The sequence below is a fragment of the Amphiura filiformis genome, chromosome 3, assembly GCF_039555335.1.
Source record: "Amphiura filiformis chromosome 3, Afil_fr2py, whole genome shotgun sequence".
Lineage (NCBI taxonomy): Eukaryota > Metazoa > Echinodermata > Ophiuroidea > Amphilepidida > Amphiuridae > Amphiura > Amphiura filiformis.
In genome coordinates this window covers 32,541,977-32,552,908 of record NC_092630.1, presented here as the reverse complement: position 1 = coordinate 32,552,908, position 10,932 = coordinate 32,541,977, and the positions used below count along the sequence as shown (strand labels likewise).

The window sequence follows — 10,932 nt, the reverse complement described above, 5'->3', positions numbered from 1 at the left end:
TTTCGGCTGTTAATTCACCACCGACCAAGAACAGTACACAATACAGCATGCTGCAGTAACGGATGCAGTAACATTACAGTATGTGGCCCCAGGTGGATACGGGCTTGAATCAAGAAATTAGACAATTACCATCCTTTTAGTTTAGCTCAAGTAAATTGTAATTAAAGAGAAGTTACTTACTAGACCTACATGTATATGCAAACGAATTTATGAATACACAAGTAGGTCTAACATGGTTTTATTAATGACTTCGGACTTTGCCCAGTTCTCTCCTTAATGAGCTTTTGTGGACACTTGGTCGTAATATTACGCATATGTTCATCGTAATTTCAAGTGCAAATATAAGGTCCACTCCGAACAGATTGATTTATCATGTTTATGCAAATTATGCCAATCAAACGCGATCAATGACCATTAGCATAGAGAAAAAAGTACCGAGACTTTATATTTCAAGAGAGATCAGGATCTATGGACAGATCGAATCAGTAAAAAAAAGTATCTACCGATAGAGTAAAAGTATTCCATCACCGACCGCATCCGTCAAGTCAACGGTGTTGGACTCCCGATTACGCTTGACTGCCTGGAAGATCAAAGCTAATATTCTGTAGATACATCAGGAACGTATACAGGTGAGGCGTGTGAAAACTGATTGTGTAAAACTATAACCTAAGACAAAAATATTTCGTAGACCTATGGACAAGACTGCCACATCATAGGCTGTAACTTAATCATCCACATTTCTGTAGATTGATCGTATTAGATATTCATCTGGTCCCGGGATCTGGTCATTTAAAATGCTTTTAAAACGGTTATTACAGTGCAGCCGGTCACTGTCCCGAGTGCCTGTGTGAGTGTTGTTGTTTCAGCCCTCTTTACAACATAACTCAAGAACCACAGGATCTACAAAAGTATGTTGTGATATTTGAATTCTGAAATGATCAATGAAATTTTTGCCAAAGCTCGTTCGCAAGATGCTGTAAACTACCAAATCACAATAGTTTAAAATAGCTGCTAACCTAAATTCTTTTGCTGACTGTAAGTGATCGAATATGATAATTTTTTCTATTTACCGGAACATCCCTGTATACAGATGTATATCATAATCCTAATGTTATAGTCACGTGTATTCGGAAAACTAAATCCCGCCCACGCAAATTATTATTTCAGGTATATCACAATAATTCTAGTGCATGTTCTCGTTTGTCATTGATCCCAATATTTTCACAACTGATTCACCCGCTGATTGTGCGTATTCTCTTTGATAAGTTTGTGTTTGTGATGTGTATTCTTTTGTTTACTTATTTATTTGTTTATTCTTCAGCTTAAAAATGTCGAATCCTAAATCCGAGACAAATCTAGAGACAGATTTAAAGTATATCAATGCGGACCTTGAGCAAGTCAAAGAACCAGTTCCAGCAGAACTGGATCTAGAAGACCGAGATCCGACAGAAATGAACGAATTTGTCAAGGTACGTGTCATTATTTCATTATTTTTACATATTGTTTTCTATTAAATTATAAGTTTACATATTGATTCAAGGTGAAGGATAAGTCGTTGAAATTGTCATCTGATATTTTTGAAATTAAAAATTTGGCAAAAAAAAGCAGTATTGACGAAGTTGAAGCCCCATGTAGCTTGCTTATTTATACACTGTCAGTATATAAATTATGGGTCATGTAAATGCCTTGTTTTTTTATAAACTGCTAGAGTGAACAATAGCCCATGAGGAGTGACACATGTCCAGAACTTTTATAGACGCTATAAAAGACAATCACATGGGCAAATCAGTGGTTCACAGCAGGTCAGAGACACCAAGAGTGAAGGACTATGTTAAGCATCAGACACCAGAAATAAGTTGCTTATGCATTCTGCTCTTGAAAGATTGTGCGCCGTTGTCAGATATGTCTCCGACTATATGGCTCCATCTGGTAGGCTATTCCAAACGTGAACTGCAGTGTGGATGAAGGTCCTGCCAGTAGATATGGTTCTAGAAACTGTTACTGTGAGAGCATGGCCGGGAGCATGGCAAGGCATGGACAAGCTGGAGCGGGTAGCTCTTCTGACTACAAATGGCTTTGGTAGCAGTGCCTATGATTTGAAGTGCCTTCCTCTGGATAGAGTCCTAGAGTGATGGCGCTGTCGCGTAGGAGAGTGAGGCGTATTCCATCACAGTACGAACTTGAGCCTTGTAAACAATTGCTCTACCTCTGACATCAAGTTTATTTGCAACTCTCCTCAGAGCGCTCAGCTTCTGTCCTGCTCTGGATGAGACGTACGTTAGAAATATACTTTGTCCAAGTCAGCTTGCTGTCGACTGTGACTCCTAGGATCTCCAGCTCCTCCTCCTCGGCCAGCTTGGTGGTACCAAACATAAAGTTCTAGCTTGAATGGATTCCTATTTCTTGATTTTGTCATTGCCTTATCTCGATGGCTCGAAGGTCACCTTCCATCTGTCTACCCAGATCCTCACTTTACTCAGGTCTCTGTTCAGGCTAGCAGTAACAGCTTTGGGTTGTCTCTAGATATAACCTCACAGAACAAGGTGGAATCATCTGCATAGAGGTAGAGTTGGTTTTCACACTCATCATCCAAGTCATCAATGAAGACAGAGAACAAAGGTCGGTCCAATATTGACCCCTGGGGAACGGATGCATTGATGTAATAAGTACTTGATGACTGGCCAGATAAGACAACTTTGATGGAACGATCTGACAGGTAGCTCCTAATCCAAGTGAGCATTTTGCCGGATACTCATTTTGCTGTGAGTTTCGAGCAAAGGTCACAATGCCAGACCATGTCAAAATCTCCTTTGATGTCCAGTGCAATCAGGCGCACTTCGTTGCCTCTATCCAGGGAGTTGGACCACTCTGATCAGTATTGTGAGGATATCGACTGTGCTGTGGTTTGACCTAAATCTAAACTGTATAATTATACGATATCAGTTGGTTACCAAGGAGGTATTTCTGAAGTTGGTTCTGTACATCAGCCTCCATGACCTTGCTAATTGTGCAGAGCAGAGACATGGGGCGGTACATAGATGGATTAGACTTTGAATCTCTCTTGTGAATAGGGATGACAGATGCCGTCTTCCATTGCCTTGGAAAAACTCCCCTGGAGAAGCAAAGCTCAAATTGCAGACTGAGTGGTCTTGCAAATACTGCGCTGCACTCTTGATGGGATTTCATCTGAACCAGTAGCTTTATCTGGTTGCAGATTCCTGAGAAGCTTCCTAGCATCTTTGACCTTGAAGGCTATCTTTTCCATTGAGCACACTGCTGAATGCTGAACTGCAGATTCTTTTGCGTTGGCATGCTGACATTTAGCGGCAAAGGTTTGGCAACTATTTTCAGCTTTGTCTTTTGATGTAGTGTAGACTTGACGCCCGTCCTTCAGCACTGGTATATATCTCTGATGGACTTACAGACAGGGTGTTAACAGTTTTCCACCATTTCTTGCTGCTGAGGCTGCCATCTGAGAGTTCTTTCCTCAACCTGTTGTCGTAGCTCCTTCTGGCTACCTTCTCTGCTTGATTGTACTCCTTTCTAACCTTGTTGTTCTTTTTTTAGCTTCCTAATAACTGAATAACCGGCGCTTCTTGGTTGCTGCTCGTTTACAGTGGTCATCAAACCACACCTTGTCATCAGTCTTCTTACAATTGCTGGTATGGAAATCTCCATTGCATCGCTAATCGGTGATGTTGCTTCAAGCTTCTTCTGGATCATCAGACTGAAGTGCAAGAGACCAGTCTGCAGATGCAAGAAAACCTCGCTTTCCCCCGTAATCAGCATTATCGCACCGCCACACTTTGCGTTTGTATGGTTTATCTCTGTACAGCGGCACAGTTTAAAAGGAACCATTCAGTTTAAAAGGAACTGGACTATGGTCTGAGGTACCTAGTCTTGCATGTACTGTGCAGGTACGTGGCATCTAGATCAGTGATGGCCAAGTCAATAATCTGGTCTTCCCGGGTAGTTTCTTTCACAAATTGTGTCAGGCCTAGAGCATTACACATCTCAAGTGTGCGGCGTCCGACGCATCTGTTATCTGTTGCACGGCTGTCAAGCCATTCCATGTGGTGAACATTGAAGTCGCCAAGAAGGACTACTGACTGTGCATTCAGAAAGCTTTGACAAGGTCTGAAGGTGGTGGAGTTCAGATAGCTGATGATATCACTGTTAGCACTAGGTGGTCTGTAGACAGCAGCAAAGAGTATTTTCGGTGACTTAATTCATTGTTACTGAGAGCCCCATCAGGTCCATGGATTAAGAGCACTGTCGTGAAATATGACGATGTTGTATGTTGTTGTATGTATTTCTATCTCTACGACAGCTGAGGGAGTATCCTGGTATAGTTATGCAGTCAGCACCATCGTTCACAGTAGCATCCAAGAAGGATACCACGATGACAATAATGGATGGCACAGATTGGACAGCTCACCTTTGTTATGTTAGAACGTAGTCCTCTAATGTTCACTTATAGTAAAGTCAGGTCCGTTTCACGTAGTCGTTGGGTAGACTTGATCCACCAGTCCTTCAACTGCTTACGCACGGTCATTTTATTCCGCCATTTTGAATTGTTTCGAGGTCGGGGCCAAGGGACTCAGGCTAGTCGTTGGGCAGGCGTGGTCGTTTCCGTTTGGTCCGAGGCTTCTGTAACTTACTTGTAGCCAAAATGTTGCATGTAAAAACGTGGATGTGTACGGCACGAACCTGTTTAACTAGATGGGACCAGGCTCAAATCAAGCAAATTACTCAAGCCAAGTTTATATGCATGCTGGTCTGCACAATGCTCTATGGAGAAAAGAAAGAAAAATAATTGAACAAAAGAGTATGGAAAAGAAAGACAACTCCCAACAAATCAAGTGAACCAATTTACTTTTAGCCCTGAGTTGTGAAATACGAAATGGGATATTCTTTATATTCCATGCACCGATATCGATACAATTGTTGGCTCACGTGACGGTGTTCACTAAGGAGACTAACTTAATCCTGGACCAGGACTAACTAGTCCAGGACTAGGGATAATCCAGGACTAAAGTCTCCATTTGTGAAGACCGGCCATGGAGATTGATGAATAAGAATTTTCGGCAAGCCGATACCAATTCTGTGGTCATAAAAAAGTAAGGTAAAGGAGTCGAACCTGTATATAAACAGTAAACGGAGTGCCCATCTCTCTTTTATTGGCGATTGGGCCAGACTCCTCCATGTAATGTTGCTGTGGGGGTCGCTACACCTCCTCCACAGCGAGTCTGTTACCTTCCCAGCATTAAAGAATGCCGGTACCCATTTATACACCTCGGTGGAGAGGAGTAATCGAGATAAAGTACCTTACTCAAGGGCACAACACGATGGCATCGCCGGGGCTCGAACCCGCAACCTTCCGATTATGAGTCGGAGCCCGTTCCGCTCGGCCACCGTGCTCCTGTGGTCATGATTTTGGAAATTCCATCCCCAGTGTACTAATTATTGTTTCACATGGGCCCCCCCCCAATACCATGATTTTATCTAAAGGTTTTTGTCTTGTATCGATATCATCACCCAATTCGCTGATAATCTGTGAATATAAAAAATGGAAAACCTTCAATATTTGTTTTGACTTTTTTATATACTTGCAGGTTTCATGGGAGGATGTATTTGCTGAACCTAAAGATGTCCATAGCTATCCTACCGTATGGATAAACGCCTTCAAATGCTATCGAGGTTCCAGATTCTGGTGTTATCGTATTTGCTCGCTTATCTGTGGCATCCCATTCGCATTCCTTTGGGGCATCTCATTTGCAATGATTACTTTCTGGCATATATGGTGTGTCGTACCATCTCTTAAAGCTTACATGATTGAAATAGTGTGTCTGAGGAAAGTTTGGTCTGTCTGCATTCACACTTTCTGCGATCCATGTTATGAAGCTGTGGCTCTCTTATTTTCTCGCATTCATGTTAATTTTATTGCAGGCGAGCCGGCAAGCAGACGGGGTAGTCATGAGAGTGTTGTGTATAATCAATCACTACATGTTGTTTAACTCTTCAAACACATTTTATATCCAAAATGGGACATATGTGGAGGGTAGGCACTTTGAAACACATTTAATATTTATATGAGACGATGGGGACCCCTATGAATTTAACGTCCCTCCTTCTGATACCACTGTTGGCTAAAATTTGATACCAAGTTTAAAAAAATAAATAAAACGAATAGTTTGCATATGATTATGACGTCCTGTCATCCAGACCTAAATTGCCGTACTGCGCAAGTCAGCAACCAATCACGCCGCGTCTTTGCCCTGACGTCAGAAGCAAACTAGTCTTAAATTTCGTCTTTGATTATGTCATGTGGATTATATACTAGTATTCAAGCAGCACTGATACATTATTAAACCACAATACTATCAAGTTGACGCTGTTGAGCTAAATCTATTGACTTGACGAGGACATGCGAGCCAGGATACCAAGTGAAAATGGATCAAATGCTGTTATTCGCAGATAATTCGCTTTAGCTTCAACATCTGGCTGTAAATTGTGGAAAGAAAGTATGAATTATTTGTTGTAACATTTGATGTAAATAATAAAGTACAGTGGACCTAGTATCGATACTTGTGGAACACCTCATTTTAATATCTTTATTGTGTTTGCTTTCTCTTCAAATAATTTTAGCACCTTGAATGCATAATATTATATTATAGTAATAAGAATTTGCCACATACACAGTGGATATCAAGATATTCCCAGTATTTTCACATTTTCACTGTATTACACGCCCGGGGGTCACTCCCATTGTGGCCTGTACACCATCCGCGATAATGAAAACGCGTAAAAAGGGTAGTTTTTCGTGGATAGGCACGATATGCGAGTACCGTGTTTAGGCTGTCAAAAACATGATAAAATTGGAAAAAAGGGTAGCAAAATTGCAATTGCTAATACGCGGAAATGTAATTTAGGGTATGAAATTTGATACAAGGAATAAAATCCCTGTTAAGGGTATCGTTTTAGCCCAGGGTTAAATCCTTGTTTAGGGTGCTTTTCAAAAGTTGATTGTCGCGGATGGTGTACAGGCCACAATGGGAGTGACCCCCGGATTACACGCTCTATAAGCTTCTATACCAATTCAGTAATTGCCATGTAGGCCTAACCTATGTTTAATGAGTTGAACCCGAATTGCTTCTCGACTTAAATAGCTATTTAGGGGCGGATCCAGGGCGTGTGGTGCTAAAAAAGAGCATATGATCTTATTCTATCGGCGTGGGGGCAAGGTGTCCGCTTAAGGGCAAGTCCAAGGGGCAGCGCCCCTGAAGCTCCCGGGTTTAGCACTTTCAAACGGCTTGGAACCCTTTTTTTCCCTTCTATTTCCTTTTCTTCTTTTTTTCTTCTTTTGCCGCTCAACGATGTTCAAAATTTTGTAATTTTAAATATTAAATCCATGCAACAGAAATATTTATTTCTAACTTTTACCCAAGTACGTCGCCCATAGGAGCAACAAATTATTCATGACGATGCGTGAGATTTTAATCATTTTCCAGCTTTTTGCGTGAGATTTAATACCTAGGCGTGAGATTATACTACCTTGGCGTGAGACCGTGAGAAAGTGCCCCAATGAGTGAGACTCACGGCCAATGCGTGAGAGTTGACAGCCCTGGTTTCCACCTCGATACACCTGAGCACACAATTTCGTCCAAGCAAGCAGTGCCTTGTCTCTACACAGTCTGTGTTTGCACGGTTGAGTGTATAGCATCATAAGAGCTGTGTGAGCTGGTGACTAGTGAACAATATATCGAACGAAAGCTAACACTTCCCGCTTAAAAGGGGCGTAGCCAACGATGTTCAAAATTTTGTTATTTTTAATATTAAATCCATGCAGCAGAAATATTTATTTCTAATTTTTACCCCAGTACGTCGCCCATCAAAACAAACGTCTATCGTCGTGGGGTCCAGGACCACGCTTAAGGGCCCCTGGTGGGTCCAGGTGCAAAGCCCCGGCGGTGGTTCAGGGGGCAGCGCCATATGGAAAGGATTCTCTTATAAACGCATCTATGTACAGTTTCCGCCTCGATAAACCTGAGCACACAATTTCGTCCAAGCAAGCAGTGCCTTGTCTCTACACAGCCTGTGTTGCACAGTTGAGTGTATAGCATCATAAGAGCTAGCTGTGTGAGCTTCTAGCTGGTGACTAGTGAACAATATGGCATATGTGATTGGTTTTGTCAAAACCCCGAATGTTCCCTTATATCGAACGAAAGCTAACATTACCCGCTTAAAAGGGGCGTAGCCAGCCCTAGCTGTCCGGGAGGGGGGGGGGGGGGGCAAGTTTGGGGAAATTTCCCGGTGGCGTGTCAGCGCCAAGTGCGGGCTTGCGCGCACAGGGGGTGTGTGAGGGGGTGTGCCCCCGTCAGAAGCTGGAAGATTTTGGAATCTTTATACTGCATTCGTGCAATTTGGTCAAATTCGAGGCAAAATTCATGTCATTGTTATGTTTGAATTTCTATTAAAACAGCATTAATTCCCCTCACTTTCCTCTTTTTTTCTCTTTCCCATTCTTTTCCCTTCTCTTTTCACTTTTTTTTTTTTCCCTTTTCTTTCCCTTTCTTCTTCTTTTTCTCTTTTCCTTCCCTTCTTTTTCCTTCCTTTCTTTTCCTCTTTTTCGCTTCCTTTCCCCGTTCTTTCCCTTCCCATTTTTTTTTCTCCCTTCCCGATTTTTAGTGTCCGGAGGGCACACCTAGGTTTCATTATCATTGAGGTATAGGACTTTTTATTTTTTCGGAGAAGAGCAGGATAACTACTTGATTATATTTCTACATGTTCATACTACATAGGCCTACTCTGAAAATTTTAGAAAATTTGCACGAGTCCGTTTTTTTTAATCACATTTTTGTTCCCAGGGTGTTTGTTCCTAAAATGGGGGTTATAGCGCCCTCAACGGGCACTCTCTCCATAGGGCTACATGTAAAGACCATGCAGTTATAGACAAATGGCCCTAAAATAAAACATCTGGAATGTAATGCAAGTGGTGTCGTTGCTGCTCTTCTAAATTCATTTTTAAAATGTCCGCCCAAACCAAGGTGGGCAGTCTGCCCCCTCCTGCCCCTCACACCCCCATTGGCTACGCCCCTGCCGCTTAAAATACTTTTTATAACGTCAACAGATGACGCGATTCAATGTATATAGGAAGGCGAATGTCATTGTGGTAAATCTGTTAAAAACGACCTATTCACGTATAATTTTTGACCAAAATGTATGTTAAAAAGTCAAAACCCCGAGTGATCCTTACCATATTTTTCAAATGTTATGCTCTATATAAAAGAGCATTACCGGTAGAGACTGTAATTATTTTGAACCCCGGGGAGGGTAAACATGGGCAAGAATTGTTTGGTTTTTGGGTTTTTTTTTAAGGTCGAAAAGGGGTGGTACAAGTGATTTTTGTCACACATCTATGGCGACCCTTTTAAACCGAGAAAATGCTCTAAAACCCTATAGAATACGTACTAAAATGCAAAATGTCTTGTGCACTATAAACTCGTATATTGAACATAGGCTTAGGAACCGGGGGCTTGGGGGCTCAGCTCCCTCAATAATTTTGGTGCGGGGCTGGATTACCTTTAAGCCCCCCCAATCCTAAAAATTGTGGGAAAATGGGTGTTTGTGACCTATATTTTGCAAAATGTTCTGACTCCGAGGGGCGAAACCCCCTCGGGCACACCCCCACCCACGGATGGCCCACATTTTTTTTTCAATTGAAAATCTTCCTAAGCAAATGTTGAAGGTTTGCAAATTGTGTTCCCAACAATTTGACATGTGCAAAGCATATAAAATTGCTTGCCCCTACCCCCCTTTCGGCTCGCCAAAAATTTCTTGCCCCCCCCCCCAATTTTACCCTCCCTCCAGGGCTCATAATTATTGCACAGCCCCTTACCCCCGGGTGGTGTGCTTCTGTGAGATTTTGGCTGAAATTATGCTCCAGGAGCAGCTGCTCCAGGAACAGCTGCTCCGGGAGCATATGCTCCTGGAGCATGGAGTAATATTCTAAGTCCAACATGCTCCAGGAGCATGTTTTGAATGTACGATAGGAGCATAACAAATATGCTCCTGGAGAATAGAATAGCTTAGAATATTACTCCAGATTATTCATGCTCCTGGAGCATCCTGGAGCATAATTTCGGGCCAAAATCTCACAGAAGCGGGTGGTGTTCCCGGGGGCCACTCAAGTTTCACAGCGCCACCAAGGATTTTCTAAAGGTAAACACTGAACAGGATTCGCCATTTGGAGCAAAACATTTGGAGCAAAAGATACACCTAAAACAGGAATTTAGCGCGGTTTTACCCCCTAAACAGGATTGTACCTGAAATATACCCCTAAGCAAGATTTAATCTGAAAGATACCACCATACAGGTTTTCGATCAAATAAACCCTTGAAAACAGCTGTTTTGACCCCCTAAACGGGATTCGCGCGATTCGCGTTCATAAGGACCCTTAATTCGCGTGCACGCATATGTGTAGGCTTATACTGTTAAACTTGAATGGTAGTGGTGTCAAATGAATGAGAAAAAAAATAAGGAATACAATGCAACAAACCTGGGGGTCGCACACATAACAGTTATAAGATAAATCATAAAATATGGGTTCATATATATTTTCAGGGTTAGGCCTATACCTATTTCTCTCAATGCTTTAAGGTGATACTACACCCCTTGATAAATTTGTGACTATTTTTGCATTTTTCCCAAAAACTAATAGGCCTATTATTGATTTATTGATCAAATATTGTTTTTCCCTCATTTTTGACTGTAACTCCACAACTGTTGTCTGTGCTGAAATAAAATTCCCAGTGCAGTAATTGTAGTCCTTGCCCCTATACATAGGCCTATCTTACTTGTCACCATAATTTTTGAGAAAAATGCAAAAATAGGCACAAAATTGGTCAGGGTTAGTAGGCCTACCACCTTAAG

At 41.9% G+C, this 10,932-nt stretch overlaps 1 protein-coding gene across 1 annotated transcript; it reads left to right on the top strand.

The window, feature by feature from the left end:
* Positions 1 to 415: 415 nt before the first annotated feature.
* Positions 416 to 6,573, top strand: LOC140147674 (caveolin-1-like). Its single transcript, XM_072169444.1, has 3 exons — positions 416 to 629; positions 1,322 to 1,469; positions 5,616 to 6,573. Exons 2-3 carry the CDS (start codon positions 1,329 to 1,331, stop codon positions 6,015 to 6,017), a joined length of 543 nt encoding a protein of 180 aa, XP_072025545.1. The 5' UTR covers positions 416 to 629; positions 1,322 to 1,328; the 3' UTR covers positions 6,018 to 6,573.
* Positions 6,574 to 10,932: the final 4,359 nt, after the last annotated feature.